The sequence below is a fragment of the Oryctolagus cuniculus genome, chromosome 18 (genome assembly GCF_051225735.1).
Source record: "Oryctolagus cuniculus isolate XC-2025 breed Fujian yellow rabbit chromosome 18, ASM5122573v1, whole genome shotgun sequence".
NCBI classification, from domain to species: Eukaryota; Metazoa; Chordata; class Mammalia; order Lagomorpha; family Leporidae; genus Oryctolagus; species Oryctolagus cuniculus.
This window is the reverse complement of record NC_142884.1, coordinates 41,822,920-41,843,013: the sequence shown is the minus strand read 5'-3', so window position 1 is coordinate 41,843,013 and position 20,094 is coordinate 41,822,920. Positions and strand designations below refer to the sequence as shown.

The 20,094-nt window shown below is 39.1% G+C and overlaps 1 protein-coding gene across 18 annotated transcripts in view; it reads right to left on the bottom strand.

The window, feature by feature from the left end:
- PHKB (phosphorylase kinase regulatory subunit beta) overlaps window positions 1–20,094 on the bottom strand; it is a 226,063-nt gene that overhangs the window by 33,217 nt on the left and 172,752 nt on the right. For all 18 annotated transcript variants that reach the window (XM_008248369.5, XM_008248371.5, XM_089318649.1 and 15 more), the window contains 8 exon segments: window positions 18,044–18,127; window positions 17,522–17,626; window positions 15,747–15,829; window positions 15,452–15,542; window positions 6,531–6,592; window positions 6,279–6,441; window positions 5,089–5,170; window positions 1,357–1,414 (listed from right to left, as the gene is read on the bottom strand). In XM_008248369.5, coding sequence (XP_008246591.3) covers window positions 1,357–1,414; window positions 5,089–5,170; window positions 6,279–6,441; window positions 6,531–6,592; window positions 15,452–15,542; window positions 15,747–15,829; window positions 17,522–17,626; window positions 18,044–18,127 — 728 coding nt within the window.

Sequence of the window (20,094 nt, the reverse complement as noted above, 5' to 3'; positions counted from 1 at the left end):
ATGATAATATCAACTTGGCTGAAAATAAGACGATAGACCTCATTGGAAACTTACAGACTACAAAAAAGCATGTAATGGTTTGCATGCCTCACAGTACTAAGGACTGACAGTAAAAATTTGAGAGACTTAACCACAGGATTATTACACTATTTCTTCTGTATAGGAATGGCATGTTCACCATGGAAACAGAGTTGAAATACTACTATTAGAGTGTTTTGCAATCCTCTCATTTTAGAGACTAGAAATCTGAGATTCTTTGAGGTTGCTTATATTCTTGAAGCTGAGTCTTTAACAAAATTAGATAAGGATGGGTTATGTAAATACATATACAATCAATTTAAATATATACACATATATACTTATGTGCACATACACTACACACACACACACACGCGCAAAAATTTGGTGTATTGGTTAAGTTACCAGTTAAGGCACTCATGTCTCACTTCACAGTGCCTGGGTTCAATGCATGGCTTTGGTTCTTGTCTCTGATTTCTTGCTAATGCAAACCCTGGGAGGCAGTGGTGATGCTCAAGTAGTTGAGACCCCACCATACATGCACATGATTGGAATGAGTTCCTGGCTCCTGGCTAAGGCTCTCCCAGGCTTTGCAGACATTTGGGGAGTGAACCAACAGATGAGAGTTCTCTCTATCTGTATGTCTCAAATGGAAAAAAATTTAAGTGTATAAATGTAAATATATATAATACATTTATATATATACTTTCACTTTCAAAATTTGTTAGATTCTGCTAGTGAAATAGTTAGGATTGTATCAAAATACAGACAGCCATGCATTGAGGCTTACCTATACCACTGTGAATTTAAACAAATTATTTAAATTTGCCTATAAGTTTTTTAAAGCCCTGAGAACAAACTACCTATGTAGAACAAATAGATTATTTTTCACAAAGCAACTATAATCACTGGGATTCACTCAACTTAAAGATGACAGAATTACTTTCTAAGTATATTATTTTTACTCATGATTGAATTAACCATTGGTCTTTTCTCATATCTGTCTCTGAAAACTGAACAGGTTTCCTAACTACTAAGTAGCACCTACAGTACCTTGCAGCAACAGGAGAAGCAGAGACATTATCCTAGTGGAAATTCCACGTTCTAACCCAAAGAGACTTTTATTCTCAGACATTTTACTTTAATATCTTGGGAGAGCCAAGCTACAATGGAATTTGGGCACATCCTTAGAAATTAGACAGTCTTGGTGCTGTAACCTCGGAGTTTAAAAATAAAAACTAGAATGAATAAGCATCATTAAGATTGGCCCATTATCTTTAAGCAATTGAGTACAATAACACACAAATAAAACATAATGACAAGGATACCAATACAAACCAAAGCTTTTTACTGCCAGCTCTTCTATAAAGTCTCTCAATGTGATCAGAAACGGTCCCTAGACATTGGATAAGAGAGTCTTTGTTAAAAAAAAAAGCTTTTAATTAAAGGCATAATATTTACTCCTTTTTAAAAAAATGTATTCCCAGATTTTTGTTTCACTAAAGCTCATATATCCATCCATTAATATTCTAAACCACTTGATACGTTAAAGTATGCCACTCAAATACAATGTGAATGTCCCCATTGTTACTACTTAGTCTGAATATATGGCAGTGAGTGTTTCATTTTTTGAAATTTAATTGTTTTCTTAATATATAATGTTATTTTAAAACAAATACATATGTTAATTTATTCTAGAAAACAGAACATAGCAAACTCATTAGCAAATTGAACAAGAAACTGTGGACTCTGAATATATTTGACTGTTCATTTGTTTGTTCAGTGAAACTACTGAGGCCCTGTTATAGGCCTCAGGCTATTTTTGCATCAACATATACTTAAGCTCAAAAGATATCCCTGGGCTTCATTCCTACTTTTTTTGTTTATGATTTATTTACTTATTTGGAAGTTGGAGTTACAGAGAGAGAGAGGCAGAGGCAGAGAGAGAAGTCTTCCATTTGCTGGTTTATTCCCTAAATGGCTGCAATGGCCAGGGTTGGACTAGAACCAAGCCAGGAGCCAGGAGCTTCACCCAGGTCTCCCACATGGGGGCAGAGGCCCAAGCACTTGGGCCATCTTTCTACTGCTTTCCCAGGTGCATTAGCAGGGAGCTGGATCAGAAGTGGAGCAGCTGGGACTTGAACCGGCACCCATAATGGATGCTAGCCCTGTAGGTGGAGGCATAACCCGCTACAGCGATGCCCTCTGACATCATTAGTGGTTTGTCAGTAAGAAGACAAACTAACAGAACAGAATAACCAAAAGGAAACAAGGGTATAGAACAAGATCTTCAACATTTTACCCTTAACTTTTTTTTTTTTTTTTTTTTTTGACAGGCAGAGTAGACAGTGAGAGAGAGAGAGAGAGAGAAAGGTCTTCCTTTTGCCGTTGGTTCACCCTCCAATGGCTGCCGCAGCCGGCGTGCTGCAGCCAGCACATGGTGCTGATTCGAAGCCAGCAGCCAGGTGCTTCTCCTGGTCTCCCATGCAGGTGCAGGGCCCAAGGACTTGGGCCATCCTCCACTGCATTCCTGGGCCATAGCAGAGAGCTGGCCTGGAAGAGGGGCAACAGGGACAGAATCTGGCGCCTTGACCAGGATGAGAACCTGGTGTGCTGGCGCTGCAGGCGGAGGATTAGCCTAGTGAGCCGCGGCGCCAGCCCCTGAACTTATTTTTTTAAAGCTTTTATTTAATGAATGCAAATTTCATAGGTACACTTTAGAAATATAGAAGTTCTGACTGGGCCCGCAGGCGGCCACCGACGCTTCTTCAGCTCTCGCGAGAGTTCGTCTTCCCGGAAGCCCCGGAGGACGCTCCCTGTGGACGGCGCCGCGATGTGTGGGGACTGTGTGGAGAAGGAATATCCCAATCGGATCTGTGTAAGAATTGTCATCATGTAATAGCCAAACATGAGTATACCTTCAGTATCATGGATGAATTTCAGGAGTACACCATGCTGTGCATGTTATGTGGCAAAGCTGAAGACACAATCAGTATTCTCCCTGACGATCCCCGACAAATGACCTTGTTATTCTAAGGATCCTTCTGCAGTTCTGTTGTGACTGTGTTGGGCTGGTTTGCAATACTGCAGGTGTACTGGTTTGTCTTAGCTAGTTTATAATGAAAACCTTTGCATGCTTTTTTTTTTCCCCCTTCTTAGTTTTTTGGTGAGGAAAAGTGCTTGGAGGGCTTGCTGCTCTCTGGAGTTGAGCTTCCCTGCTGAAGTCTCCAGTTCCCATCGGTGCAGCCAGAGACTTCCTTGTGGGCTGTTACACAGCCAGAGAATACCCAGAATGGACATGCACTTAGTCTAGGTCTCAGGTTCTCAGAAAGGAATCAGGGCCCCTTGGAATGATGGCCGATTCTAGGACTTGAGCAGGAAGTAAACCAGATGAGTCTGGAACATTTTGTGCCTCCTCCCCCCACCCCCCCAAAAAAGAAAAAAAAGCAGTGCTAAACAAATGACAGTGATTGGTGGTATGCCAGAGAGAGGAGCCAATCGAAGGCCTCCAGTCACCAAAACTATCTAAATATGAGGCATGGCATACTAGTGAATTGAATTTGTTTGTGCTTGGTCAAACAATTTGGGCAATAAAATAAAGTAGTATTGGAAAAAAAAAAAAAAGAAATATAGAAGTTCTTACCCCTATACCCACCCTCCCACTGTGAACTTATTTTTATAGCTTTAAAAGAAAACAAATAATATTATATTCAGACACTATAGATGTCTGTAATTTCAATATATCATAAGGTTTTACAGATTTATAATATTTAAAATCTTTCAAATATCTAAGTGAAAGGTGAATATTATTTTCAAGTTTATAAAAATGGTTTAAAATAGGGGCTGGTGTTGTGGTGTAATAGGTGAAGTCGCCACCTGCAATCCCATGTGAGTGCCAGTTCATATCTCACATGCTCTACTTCTGATCCAGCTCTCTGTTAAATGGCCTGGGAAAAGCAGCAGAAGATGGTGGGCCCCTGCCACCAATGTGTAAGATCTGGATGAAGCTTCTGGCTCTTGGCTTTGGCCTGGCCCAGCTGTGTCCACTGTGGCCAGCTGAGGAGTGAACCAGAGGATGGAAGATCTTTCCGTCTCTCTCTCTCTCTCTCTTTCTGAAGTTCAAATTTTAATGAATGTCTCTAAGATAACTGATATTCTGCTTATAGTTTTAAGACTAATTTTAAATAAGAATTCTATAGGGAATTTGCCTAATAATACTCAAGAAAGTTATTTATTAGGTAAGATAATGGAGAATTTAAGTAGACCTCATTTGAAGAAACAATTACATATAGTTCATTGCCAAAAACTATAAATATCATTAATTACACTGCTGTTAAGGGTGCAAACTCAATTTTCAATTCTAATCAATTTAACAGGCACCTGTGAACCCATGAACAGAGTCTCTTCTGATGAGCCGAAACACTTATAAGCAGCTATATGTTAAAGTACTTGAAATATTTCCCATATTACTCTGTACTGTAAGATGCCAGAAGCAGGTCATGATATAGAACTCAAGGACTCATTCCAGTTGTGATCCAGATGTGGATTTCAGGCATAACTGGCTTTCACTCTTAATGCACAGTGGATTAGAAAGGATTTATTTTTATTAAAACTAACTTCAAAGCACTGATCTATTAAATGCCATGTTCCTTTCCAAATGGATGCTGCATTATCATGGGGTAGCTAATTTTTATACATTCAACAACTGAGTATTATTCTTGAAAAATTACAGAAAATAAAACAGAAAATGTCAATAAAGAACTCTGGAGTCGTCAGAGGTTAACCGTCACAGGCTGAATCCAGGCTCCCACACTGTTCAATCAGAGAGACAACCAAGCATAATTGCATGAAAGCCAGTTAGGGGTTCACACATCTAACGGTCCACACCACTCTAGGGGTTATGAACGAACATTTTCCACTTAGAAGAAAAAGAAAAAATAAACAAAAAAGTTTAGTGGAGGAGGAAATAATCTGTAACATTTCAGCAGGTATTTTTTAAGCATGTTTGATATACATTAAAGAACAGCAAGGTCCTATTACTTAATTTGTTCTCCTAGACATGGCTCTTACCTTCCTGTGTGATGAAATTGGGGCCCTCTCTTTTGAGCAATATACCCAGCAGGATGGTTTGGCTGGCCAGACAACTGCAGTCCTGGAAATATAAATCACTGTGAAGAACAGCAACGAAATGAGCACAAGAATTACCACAGGGGTAACTAATCACAAAAGCATATGATGCGGAAATACATGGCTATGAACTGAGGAAAGAGAAAATGTCACTGATATAGGACCAAGTGCAAGATGATATTATATATTGATTTATCTTACATATCTTGGAAACAGAGGGTGGATAAGCCAGCCTCCTGGGGTAGCAGAATTTAATTATCAGAATTATCGAGAAACAAGATAAGCAGTGAACAGAAAATTAGCTGTCTATAAGCAATGACACTGATTCTGCCACTCTCTGGGAGACTGGGTCCAGTGACTTAACTGTTTCATTCTAAACTCTACTTATTCGTAGTGGGGGACTACATTGCTATCAACCTGTGTGAAGACACAGATGACAGAGGGGGACATCTGTAGAATGCTTATATATGGCACTGCGTCATATTCTTTAGGTTTGTCATATCATACTCATGTAGATCTATACAGTATTGATCAATAACAAAGATGTCTACAATGATATATATTTTGCCTAAATATTTAGGTTTGCATGTCACAAATAAGATGTTATGGTATTTATAGATCTACTCAAGGAATTTCATTTCTTTGAATAAGTACAACACCCTATTCCTATGTCTCCTCTTTAGGAAAGAAAAAATACTAGGTTGTTAAAATATTCATACAGATGCAGTGTGAGGATTGCTTTCCTCAGTGACAAGAGAGACTTAAAGCAAGTATTAGAACTAAACACTGGGGCAGGAGAGGAGATGGGGATGAAAAAGGGAGGGAGAGGGCACTGGAAGAGAAAGTGGAGAATCTAAAGACAAGTATCATTGACTTAATGTTTGATGTCTCACACGATACGTTCATATCCAAGACAGCTCTGTTCTCTGCTCTCCTTAAGCATCTTTAAGATACTCATGCTAATGTCAGACTAACAGAAGCACCTCTCATCACTGGCCTAAGGGTAAACTGAGTGTCCATCTCCAAATCAACTACTGCCTTCTCCGAGAGGACAGAATAACACATGGCCTGACCCTGGGAGATCCTGCCCTGTCAAGTTCAGTTAGAGCCGCAGGGGACTACATTTTCCTCACGTTCAGTTTCTGAAGAATTTCGTGGGTTGGTTTGTTTCTCCACTCAGTGACGGAGACCTCCGGCTGCTGTTCCAGTTCAGGCGCATTGGAGGTGCTGCTTTGTCGTTTGACTTTCGAATGTTTGGGAGGTTCTAGCTCCTCAAAACTCTTAAATTCTGGAAGTCTGAAAATGAAAAGAAAATGTTTCAGATTTCCCATTTTTCTAATATAATTGCAAGTAATGAAATAACTATATAACCCAAAGGGACTTACTCCTCTGTGTCACTGATCCGTAAGAAGTCAAGTTGTTCCACTACAGCTCCAGATATTAGTGTCTGAGGAGAAAACATTTGAAACTCTTAAATTCAGCAGGCCATATTCTTATGGCCTGTGAACACATTTTTCTGCAGGGAGGTAATACTTTACAAAAAGAAGTTTACTTTAAAATATGTAATTCCTTAAATCAGCATTCTAAAATCTGACAGGTTGCCACATACAACACCGTCCACAATACAACATATCCGTCAAGTTACAGATTTATGAATCACAATATATAGGAAAATCAACATGAGATAAACTTTTTGTTCTTAGCCATTTATATTTAAGTGGGAACAAAAAAATTTCAGTACCTATTAAAATGTTAGAAAATATAATTTTGCTGGCCGGTACCATGGCTCACTAGGCTAATCCTCTGCCTGCGGTGCCAGCACACCGGGTTCTAGTCCCAGTCAGGGTGCTGGATTCTGTCCCGCTTGCTCTTCTTCCAGTCTAGCTCTCTGCTGTGGCCCAGGAAGGCAGTGGAGGATGGCCCAAGTGCTTGGGCCCTGTACCCACATGGGAGACCAGGAGGAAGCTCCTGGCTCCTGGCTTCAGATTGGCGCAGTGCACCAGCCGTAGCGGCCATTTAAGGGGTGAACCAATGGAAGGAAGACCTTTCTCTCTGTCTCTCTTTCTCACTAACTGTGCCTGTCAAAAAAAAAAAAAAAATATATATATATATATAAAATTTTGCAGACCAGTGTAGTGGTAATGCCACTTGCCTGTGATCTTGGCATCCCAAGATGCCAGTTTGTGTCCATCCAGCTCCCTGCTAATGCGCCTGGGAAAGAAGCAGAACATGGCCCAAGTATTAGGGCCCCTCCTACCCACAAGAAAGACCCAGATAAAGCTCCTGGCTCTAGGTTTTAACTTGGCTCAGCACTGGCTGTTATGTAGAAAGGAGATCTCTCTCTCTGTAATGCTTTCAAAATAAACAAGTAAATCTTAAAAAAAAAAAAAAAAGAAAGAAAAAAATTTGAAACTAAAGAAAATGAAGTACTAAAATTGTTTTGGGAAAAGACCATGTAAATTGTACTTTGGATTCTGTTGCTGCAGTGTATTTCTTTCTTTCTTTTTTTTTTTTTTTAAAAGATTTATTTATTTAGTTACAAAGATAGAGAAGAAGAAGAAGAGAGAGAAAGAATGAAAGAGAGAGGTCTTCCCAAGTGTCTGCTAATGACAATAGATAGAATTAAAAAAGAGAGAACTATCCAACATGGGAAGCAGGCCACACAGCAGACTCAAGAATGACAAACTCCCTAAACAGCACTCTGGTCTTAGGATCAGCCCTTAAGGCATTCGGATCTGGCTAAAAAGCCCATGAAAGCATTTTAGGTATGCAAAGCCAAGACACTGTGGCAAAAAATGAACTACATGAAAGATCTCTGTGAGTGAGATCTCAGTGGAAAGAACGGGCCATCAAAGAAGGAGATACCTTTCTCTGAAGGGAAGAGAGAACTTCCACTTTACTTATGGTCCTGTCTAAATGTCACAGTTGGTGGACTCAAAAGGCTTCCTTAGCCTTGACAGCTCATGATAAGAGTCTCAGGTGATCACTGATGTCATAAATAAGAGTGTCAATTGTTAAATCAACAACAGGAATCACTGTGCAGTTGCTCCCTATACATTGGACCTCTGTTCTTAATGAGTTGTACTACGAGAATTAACGGTAAAACTTGTCTTCAAACAGTACTTTATCTGTGTTGTTGCAAACTGTTAAAATTCTTCCTTAGTAGAGAGTTGGTCTTCTGCATATAAAGTTAATTAAAAATGAATCTTAATGAAGAGTAGGAGGTGGGATTAGAGTTGGGGTGGGAGGGCGGGTATGGGGGGAAGAACCACTATATTCCTAAAGCTGTACTTATAAAACTTATATTTATTAAATAAAAGCTTTCAAAAACAGAGAGAGAGACAGACAGACAGAGAGACAGAGAGAGAGAGAGGTCTTCCATCTGCTGGCTCACTCCCCAACTGGCCTCAACAGTCGGAGCTGTGCCAATCTGAAGCCAGGAGTCAGGAACTTCTGCCAGGTCTCCCACTTGGGAGCAGGGGCCCAAGTACTTAGGCCATCTTCTACTGCTTTCCCAGGCCATAGGAGAGAGCTAGATCAGAAGTGGAGCAGCGGAGACTCAAACTGGCGCCCATATGGGATGCTGACACTACAGAAGGCAGCTTTACCCACTATGCCACAGTGCTGGCCCCTGCAGTATATTTCAGGACCATATAATGATGGGCTACTTCCAGGTCTCCATTTTTCAAGACCATGAAGGTATTTATTGCCCAGGCAAGTCCTCCTTTGCATTTTGGCATATGGCAACTCTTATCTAATCATTTAATTTCCTATTAGTTCCCAATTATAGGTTGAACAAATGAATGAGTACCAACTCAAGCACAGTTTTTGCTTACCAGTGATTCCTGGTGAACAGTACAAATGAATAATCTACAATAATTTTTAGCATTATGTGTCATTTCTAATTATCTTAAAATTATCATAAAATTGAAAAAATTACATAAAAAGTCATTTGTTACTTAAAAATTAAGGAAATTCTTTTTTTTTTTTTTTTTTTTTTAATTTTTGACAGGCAGAGTGGACAGTGAGAGAGAGAGAGAGAGAAAGGTCTTCCTTTGCCGTTGGTTCACCCTCCAATGGCCGCCGCTGCAGCCGGCGCACCGCGCTGATCCGATGGCAGGAGCCAGGATCCAGGTGCTTTTTCCTGGTCTCCCATGGGGTGCAGGGCCCAAGCACCTGGGCCATCCTCCACTGCACTCCCTGGCCATAGCAGAGAGCTGGCCTGGAAGAGGGGCAACCGGGACAGAATCCGGCTCCCCAACCGGGACTAGAACCCGGTGTGCCGGCGCCGCAAGGTGGAGGATTAGCCTATTGAGCCACGGCGCCGGCAAGGAAATTCTTCAATTAAGACTTTCTTGCATATATTATTCTATTTTGTCACTGTTCATTTCAGAGGCAAAGACATAGGACATAGGGAATGGTGGTCCTGTGGGCTAACCATCCAAAGTGTACAGCATTCTCCTTTAGTGAAAACTCATCAACAAAGCAGAACATCAACCAAAACAGGCTTATAGATGTCAGGATGGACACATTACTAGCAATGACACAAAAACCTCCATACAGAGCCTGAGCAAGTAAGACCAAACATCTACCTGATCTACACAATTCTAAGTGGCACAGCTACAGCCAAGTTAATCTTTGATTATAAACAACCTAAGAGCAGAGCCTATGTCTGGACATAGAACTGAATACAACCACGATTTGCTGAATGGTATTTTGTAACATATAGGCTCACATCTGTATGTCCTGCACTTCAGTTAACTAATTGTTAGACTAATATTTTTTGAATATCTACCCTATTCCAGTATAGTTGGGGAGTGGACAGCACAGTTGTGAATAAACTGCATGGAGTGATGCCTTGGAAAATGAAGCTGAGAAGGGAGACTGAAGGCCAAGGAAAGAGCAAAGTTGTACACCATGGGCTAAGGAAATTTGAAAGGGCTTGGAATAACATCCTAGAAAAGCACACAGTTGTCATTTTCATCAGCAATATTATGATGAAGACTGGAGGGTGGGGGAAATGGTGAGTTGTTTAATGAGTTGAGTTTCAGTTTTCCAAGATAAAAAAAGTTTCAGAGATTGGTTGCACAACAACACAAATGTACTTAACAATACAGAACTATATACTTAAATATGGTTAAGATAATATATCTAATGGTATGCATGTTGTACCATAATTTTAAAAAGGTGGCAGGGGCTGGTGCTGGGGGACAGCGGTTAACCAACAGCCTACAAAGCCAGCATCCTATGTGAGTACTGGCTTGAGTCCCAGCTGCTCCACTTCCAATCCAGATCTCTGATAATGTGCTGGGAAAGCAGCGGAAGATGGCCCAAGTGCTTGGACCACTGCATCCACGTGGCGACCCAAATGAAGCTCCTGGCTCTTGGTTTCAGCCTGGCCCAGCCTGGGCCATGTGGCCATCTGGGGAGTGAGCCAATGGATGGAAGAGCTTTCTCTGTATCTCTCCCCATCTCTGTAACTCTGCCTTTCAAATAAATAATACAAATTAAAAAAAAAGATGGCAAAGTATATACTTAAATTCACAAGATCTTCCAAAATATTGTTAACATTTTGCATGATTGATGGTTGCAAGTCTGAAAGAAAACAGGCTTTGTTTCTGAGAGGAGACAGATCATAGAATAGTGAACCTCCACTTATATTTTTTAAAAATACAAAATTCTTTTTTTTTAAGATTTATTTATTTATTTGAGAGGCAGAGTTAAAGACAGAGAGCAGGAAACACACACACACAGAGAGAGAGGGAGAGACAGAGAGAAAGGTCTTCCATCTGCTGGTTCACTCTCCAAACGGCTGCAAATGGCCAGAACTGGGCTGATTGGAAGCAGGAGCCAGGAGCTTCTTGCAGGTCTCCCTCAAATATGCAGAGGCCCAAGGCCACTTTCTGCTGCTTTCCCAGGCCATTAGCAGAGAGTTGGATTAGAAGAGGACCAGCCAGGATATGAACCGGTGCTCGTATGGGACGCTGGCAATGCAATGCAGATGCCTAACCTAATATGCCACAGCAGCAGCTCCCCAAAATACAAAACTCTTTGACTCATGAAAAGTCAAACTATTGACCCCTCTCTCCTTGAACTTCTGAAAGACAACTAAAATGGAAAGAGAGCAAGTGAGAGAGAAAGAGGGGGGGGGAAAGAAAGAAACAGGTAGTGAAATAGACATTAAACTCTACAAAAAGGACAATGAGGAAAGACCAGAAGCTAGAGTACAAAGAGCACCACATAGGAATGTGAAGCTGTGAGTTCTGTCTCTGCAATAGCTTGACTTTGGATTGCGATTGTCACCTTCTCACAAAGGGCTGCAGGTCCCTATATGTGAAATGAGAGGATTAGATGAATTATCTCAAGATTTTAATCAATTTGAGCTTGTGTGTAACAATACATAAATGAATAATTTCATGATTTAAGATGGTGAAAAAAAAAAGGATCTTTCCAAGCTTTTATAACTATGCTGTGATTGATTTAAAAAAGCAAAAGAAAATGAGAAATCTTTAATTTATTTCCTCGAGAGAAAATGTCACCACCTTTTATATTGTCTCTATAATTTGTCTATGACTTTTCGAAGGAAATGGAAACTCTTCCAAAATAGGGCAGAATAGTAAACCTGAAAACAAAGTACAATTACTTAAAACTCAAATTTAACATTAAAATTAGAATTTGTCAATCTCAAATGCTGAAACTAACTACTAATCATGTTAAAAATGACATTTTGATATCTTTTTAAAGTTAAGGTAGAAATTTTTATGGCATTTTTATATTAAATTATCTAATCCATCTAAAATGTATTTTGATATATAATATAAGGTGGCAATCTTTTCTCCCAAGGTATTTTTTAAATAATCTATAAATCACCATCAATCCATGAGGTTCTCTTCATCATATATTGCCTTAATTTCTTGTGGGCATGGTGGGTTTTTTTCTGAGTTACCTGTATCTTGCCACCAATTACAGTAAGTGCCTTGCTGACTGAATTTTCAATTTCATATGATAGGGATGGGCATTTGGTCCCCACTGTAGGCTATTGGCCATCTGTAAAAAACTAATCTTTGGTGTCCTGTCCCTTCAGAGAATAAAACTGATTTGAAGAAAAAAAAAAAAGAATTTTCAATTTCAGTGATGGAATTTTTCCTTTCTACTTGATTCTTTTTTATAGTTTCAAAGTCTAATACAATTATCTAATACGATATCTTAGAGACACTGAGCATAATTATTTTAAAGTTCATGTCTGATAACTCTAATATCTAGACCAAAATAAGGTTTATTTCTATTATCTATACCTCCTCCTGGTTTTCTGTTGTTTGAATTCTCCTAGCATGCCTCCTAATTTTTAAATAGAAGACAGATTTACACTGTAAACAAACCACAGTAGAAATAGTCCAAAGCTCTGAATAATGCTGCTTTCTCTTCTTTGTGAGCACTGAACTGCTTCTGATTCCCTTGTAGGCTTCAGGGATAGCTTTTCAGGAAGGTCACCTGAATGGGAAGTGTATCCACATCCCTCTTCCTTGGTTACCACTGAAGTCTAATTTTTGTCCCTTGGCCTTATGAGACTGTCAAAAACTCTTCTTGATTCCCACTGAAATTAAGACTATGATTAGAATAAACCAATGTTAATTTAGGAGGAAATAACATATTTATAATAGCCTCTTCATCTAGGAATATGGGATAGCCTATCACTTATTGAAACCTTATCTTAACATTTCTTACACTTTTAGTAATCCAGTTTTTTTTTTCCCACATAGGTCCACATATTTGTTGTAAGTAAGTATTGGGAAGATATCAGGGCCAACACTGTGACATATTGGATAAAGCCTCTTCCTGCGACGCCAGCATCCCATATGGGTACTGGTTCATGTCCCACTTCTGATTCAGCTCCCTGCTAATGGACTGGGAAAAGCAGTGGAAGATGACCCAAGAGTTTGGGCCCCTGCCACCCACGTGGGTGACCCAGATGAAGCTCCTGGCTCCTGTCTTTGACCTGGCCCAGTGCTATCTGTTGTGGTCATCTGGGGAGTAAACCAGTAGATGGAAGATCTCTCTCTCTCCCTTTTTATAATGATTCTTTTTAAAGAGATATATAGGTAGACCCTGGAATGGGAAGGATATTTAAATATAAAACCAAGAGTAGATTTCTGGTTAATATGATCAACATATATCTTCAACTCTTTACTTCCATGAAATCTCAAGAAAATGTAAGTCAAATGTTTCAGGCATAAATCAATTAACATATAAATCCATTAGGACAAAGAAAACAGGAAAAGAGCCTCAAAACCTTGAGGCCCATAAGATGCTGGGAGCAAGGGAGAAGGAACTAAAAGCTAACTCTTGGGGCCAGTGTTGTGGCATAGCGGATAAAGCCAATGCCTTCAGTGCTGGCATCCCATATGGGTGCTGGTTTGAGTCCTGGCTGCTCCATTTCCAATCCACCAAGTACTTGGGCCTCTGCCCCCGTGTGGGAGACCTGGAAGAAGCTCCTGGCTCCTGCCTTCGGATTGGCACAGCTCCAGCCATTGTGCACAATTGGGGAGTGAACTAGTGTTTGGAAGACCTCTCTCTCTCTCTGCCTTTCCTTCTCTCTCTGTGTAACTCTTTCAAGTAAATAAATAAATCTTAAAAGCTAGCTCTCTTTATATGAAGGAATTGGATATAGCAGCTCTTTCAGTTCCCTTAATAACTGTTTCCATCTCCCTAATTTTTAGGTGAGAAGCTTCTTCTCTGGGTAAAGAAGCTGTACTCAAATATATGAAACACAGCACAGAACAGAAGATAGGAGGATTAAACAATGGCAAGTGAAAAAATGTATACCTTACAGGGACTTCCTTTTCCCACTCTGCTCTAACAATATGGAAGCCAAGTGTATGCCCTTTAAACATGAGGTTTGATGTTTATTTTCTGATTTTCTGGGGAAACTGAAGAGCACTAGGGGAAAAAAACAAAAAACAAACAAAAAACCCTCCAGACAGCTGAAGGCACCTGGGGCTTCCTTCATCAAATAGGGTCTTTGCCACCAGATCACCTTATTAATGTGAATTCATCAATACAAGAATCTTTGTCCAAAGACATCCAACTTCCTGTAGACCTTTCACTCTTTCCATTCTTAAAAGTGAATAGAAAGTTGAAGATCCACAGACATCTGACAAATGCCTCCAACCTAAAAGACTGAAAAGAAAACTTGAGATAAAGCAGAAGAGAGGAAAAGTTGAAAAACCATTCAGTTAATATCCTCAGAAAAATAAAACCAAATATAACATTCACAAAACAAGAACAGGATACTGTAAAAAAGAAAAATTGAAAACATGAAAGCAAAAACACAAAACTCAACAGGAGAGCTGCAAGACAAAAGTCCAAGAAATTGAACTGGAAGCATAACAAAAATACAGTACAATGGAAAAAAGGATTAAAAACACAGGTAAGATCAACTACATTTGCAAAACACAGTCACCAGTGAAAAGTATGCAGACATGCCATTTATAATGCTACCTAAATAGTTCCCTCTTTACAAAGTTTCCTCCTTCCACTCAGTAATGAGTACCTTCAATGTGAAAGACTGGAGTGATCCATTATTTCATAGAAAACAAGACATATAAATCCATGATAGACTACAATCTCAGGAGTTTAAAGGTAATAAAAGTGTAGTCAAGATGAGAAATGCCATTTCTGATCTGCGTCCTTTTGTAAAGCTGGCCTTTCAAGTTTGCTAGGAATTCAAAGCCTGGAAACTTTGAAAGAAGGAAGACTATTCCAGGCAGAGGAAATTGTATGAGCAGAGGGACAAAATCTCACGGAGTTCCTGACACAGTAATTAATTCAGATTGATTGAAGATAACTGTGCACAGAGAGGCTGACAGAACTAACAGGGAACCAAAGAAGATTTCTCTTTAAGTTAAGAGCTGTGAAGTCCAAATGGAACCAGTATCATTTCCAGGCTAGATGTTACCATACAGTAAGGACAAGAGTACTGGCCAAGAACATATAATTTGTTCCTAAAAGCTCAAGATTATACACAGGTCACTTTATCACTATGGACCCCAGCTTTTTCATATGCAAAAATGAGGTTAGATATGAGCTACTAAAAGGAAAGATTCTGCTTAGGAAACCACTGCTGTGGCTCGAGTATCTGATTGGTGTGTCAGAGAAACTGACATGGTGACAAGAGGACTAGGAAGATGGGTATAGTTAAGAAAAAAACCTTATATAGAACATGCACAATTATTATTGCATTATTATTGCATTGAATTATTAATTAATTGACCTAAAAGCAGAAGCACACTGAAATTCAGAAGACTACCTGTAGGCGATCAACATGAACTTTGACTCCCCCAATCATTCCATTTTTTAAGGCTGCCAGCATATCCAACATGGGGTTGAACCGGCTACCTCTGTGAAACATAAACAAATAAACAAAATGTGCATATTATCAAAGAATCAGAAATTAATAATTGAATACTAAGTATTCTTTATATATTCAAAACATCCTACCACATGCTCAACGTGATAAAAAATACAAGGAAGATCTACTTTCACAGGTTTTAAAGTGTTTATGGCAATGAGATGCAAGACTCTTACTTCTTTCATCAGCCTACCTTATATTGTCTTCCCGAATGAGAACAAGGAAAAGTGGACGTCCATGCATTTTCCAATACTGCTTAATGAACTGTAGTGCATTCTATCAAAACATGAGTTATGTAGGATGTAAAGGCATTGTATTTTAAGCAAAGAGCCAACAAATACATCAAAACAGTCCACAATCAAGCCCAGGCTGATTTAAGATACTTAGGATTTGAAATATTCTAATAGGGTACATAGAAGTTAAGCCAGAAACAATTTTGATTTCAAACTTCGTTCTCAAAAGTAATCACATCACACATGCTTAAAGCTTTTTTGTTTGTTGTTCTTCTCTATCCTTCTTCTTCTTCTTTTTTTTTTTTTTTTTTTTTTACTACAGTTCAAGAATAGTCTGGGGCAGGGGCATTGTTGTTATCATCCAGAAGATTCTTAGGCTACATTATAGTGGGTTTGTGTTATAGCAGTAGAAAACATGGGGTAAACTTGTACAGACCATCAGGAAGGTGGCAGGAGCTCTTTATTTAACTGAATACCTATCTATTTATCTATCTATCTAATCATCTTTATGTCAAAGACTTACAAAACTCTGCACCATGTGCCAGGTACAATGCCAGACACATTAACTAATTTAATTCTCAGAACAGCCCTATTATTATTCTGTTTTACAGATGAGAAAATAGAGGCACAGAGGACATAAGTAACTTGCTCCAGAAACAAGCTGGTAAATGGTGGAGCCATGATTTTACCAAATGTGGTTGGACTATAGATTTCATGCTTTGGACCATAATTATAAGCTTCTCTACTCTACAAGTGGAAAACGGAGTGGGGGATATTTTAACTCATGAAGTTATGATTTCAGTTAAGGTTTTACTAGATATTCTTCAGAAATAAAATTATTTTGCTGACCCAGCTTTTACTCAAAAAGAGATTATTATAGCCATATGAATACAGTTTTCTTTTTTCTTTTTTTTTTTTTTTTTTTGGTAGGCAGAGTGGACAGTGAGAGAGAGAGAGACAGAGAGAAAGGTCTTCCTTTGCCGTTGGTTCACCCTCCAATGGCCACCGCAGCTGGCGCGCTGCGGCCGGCGCGCTGCGGCCGGGCACCGCGCTGATCCGATGGCAGGAGCCAGGTACTTCTCCTGGTCTCCCATGGGGTGCAGGGCCCAAGGACTTGGGCCATCCTCCACTGCACTCCCTGGCCACAGCAGAGAGCTGGCCTGGAAGAGGGGCAACGGGGACAGAATCCGGCGCCCCGACCGGGACTAGAACCTGGTGTGCCAGCGCCGCAAGGCGGAGGATTAGCCTAGTGAGCCGTGGCGCCGGCCATGAATACAGTTTTCAAAATATCCAATCTCTTCTACCTACTGTTAATACAAATCCACAGTAATTCGAAAGGAGAATTAATCTTCTGGATAATACACTGGAATGATTTTCTCCCACTCCATGACAATTTTTGAACCCTCTTTTTTAGTCCCAAAAAAAAAAAAAAAAGAGAGAGAGAGAGAGAGAGAGAAAGCTCTTCCCTCTGCTCCTTTCCTATATGATTCCACTTGTAGAAAGGCATAACAAGTAATGTCATACAACCTTATATAAGACAGACTCCATCTATTATTCTAATGCTGCAAATGATTTAAATCTTTTCTCTAAAACTATGTAGATGTTATTTTACTTTCAAACTTTACACACTGTTAACCTAGTGACAGAGATACCCTAAAGCACTGAATTTGATAACGTATTAAAATTAGTGGAACAAAAATCATCCCACTTCAATAAAGAGGTTTTCTAAAGTTACCTTTATGTCATCTATCAGCAGTAAAACATCCTGAGACATGTAGAAATCACTTAAGTCGAAAATAATAGGGTAACAAACGACAGTCTTTCCCAGAATGCGGTAAATCTGTAAGGGAAAATTAAAAAAAATACAAAACAAACCAAAGGCAAAGGTGCCTTATTGTAAATCCCAATAAAAATTAAAACATATCTAATTATGGATAAGCAAATAATACAATTTCACATACGAAATCTATATATTATTAAGAAAATTCAAAGTTCATTAATCCAGGACTTAAAAGTAGACATATATGAGTAAATATTGTAATAGTCAGGTATTTTACAAGGTTTATAAATTATTTTAAAGTAAGATGCTCATTCATTCTTACAAAATTCCTGTGATATGATTAAAAGTAAATGACTGATTTGCAGAAAATAATATTTCAGATAATTAGCCCCAGTGCATAATGACATGACAACAGATACATTTCAGCATGTGGTATTGTAGTCTGATCCCCTCTGTGGGGTCATTTCATGAGCACACCTTTGAGGTACCGAGGCAGCCAATGGGCCTGTCTGGCCTTCCGGAGAGTCCTAGCTTCTCATTGATACCCAGGTGGAAATAAGCCTGTGGGACAAAAGGTACAGATTAAAGTCAGGCAAGAAGCCACATTTTTCTTCTTCTTCTTTTTTTTCTGCTTTCTTCTCCCAGAAGAAATCTTTCTGGAGAAAAAGAGGCCAGAGAAACCTTATCCAAGGACTTGTAGGAAAACAAGCCAGACAAAGATGTCTACTTGGGTTTTGGGTCACTGAGAGATCTGAAACTGAAACTTGTAGATCCACTTAGCACCAATCTAAAATTCAACATTGTTCTTATGTTATCATAAATGTACAATTTTGTGGCTCTCATTCATGAAAGAACACAAAGAGACAAATGCTTCCTGTCTCATCAAAATATCTGGCCATATGTCACCTACTAAATTTTTACCTTCAGGTATTTCCTATCAAAATGGAAACATCTTTATTGATTTTTTAATATTATATGAATTTTACAAAAAATTCAAACCATATGCTAAAAGTGAGTAATACTGTTTACCCTTAGAATCCCTTACAGAACAACCATTTTACTTTGGTGCATGTTGCATGATCTCTAAGAATTACCAAAAGTATACATGGTATTACAGACTGTTTAAAGTACACAGATACACAAATAGCCATCTAATACTTATATGTCAGTATGTATGTATATTCACATAAATGGGCTGATGTATCATTTGTTTGCTGTCTCATTTTTTAAAATTAATATTGTTGTATTTCAGCTTCAAGATGCTAAAATGAGCCTATGCATTTTCTATTCATTTCAAATGTTGAAATGATAAAGGAAATACAAAAACTGGATAACAAAAGTCTGTAGCAGTATAGGAAACAGGGGAGGGTACCACAGTGAAAAAGAGATTAAAACTTCCAGAATTTCTATACGGTAAAGGCATTTTTTTTCTTGGAATGAATTAGGAGCTACTCAATTGCAAAGCTGAGGACTTAATCTAATTAAGCAGTCCCCTAGACTATTTGATAAATATCTCCTAATAAAGGTAGCTCCCAATTTTTAATTTTAAAATAGGCCACTGAACATCCTTGGCCAGTGTGCTGCAACAGCTGCAGGATAACTTCTTAGACTTTCTTCCGGGAGTATGTACACTTTCTTTGAAACATAATGCTTATTGGACATCCTCCAGAAATAGCATACAAATTTATATTGGCACAAATAGTGCATTTATGTCACCTTCTTGGGTGAAACTATTTTATTTTACTACTCTTAAACTACTACATTCAAATATTTTGTATTTGAGCATTCCTTGATATACAATTTTATTTATTTGAAATGCAGAGCAGCGGAGAGGAGGAAGGAAAAGGAAAATGAGTTGGCAGGGCAGGGAGAGAAGAGAAAGAGAAAGAAAGAGGAAGAGGAAGAGAGGAAGAGAGAGAGAGAGAGAGAGAGAGAGAGAGAGAGAGATTTTTCCATCCATTGTTTCATTCCCCATATGCTTGCAACAGCCAGGGCTGGGTCAGGCCAAAGCAAGGAGTCCAGAACTCAATCTAGGGTCCTCCTGCAATGGGCGGCAGGGACACAAGCATTTGAATCATTACCTGCTGCATCCAAATGGTGCATGTTAGCAGGAAGCTAGGATGGAAAGCAGCACCATGACTCAAGCCCAAGCATTCTGATATGGGATGCGGGTGTCCCAAGTGTTGGTTTAACTGATGTGCAAAACAGCTGTCCCAATTTTCGGACATAGCTAATAGCTATTTTTGAGTTGCATTTTTTTTTCATTTGTTTCTGCTGAGTATTTTTCATTCTTTTTTTTTTTAAAGTTTATGTATTCAAAAAGCAGAATGACATACAAACAACACAGATAGATCTTCCATCAGCTGGTTCACTCTTCAAGTATCTGTAACAGCCAGGGCTGCGCAGGCTGAGGCCAGGAGATAGGAACTCCATCCAGGTCTCCCAGAATCATGACAGAAACCTGAGTACTTGGGCCATTATCTGTTGCCTCCCACATGCATTAGCAGGAAGCTCCATCAGAAGTGGTG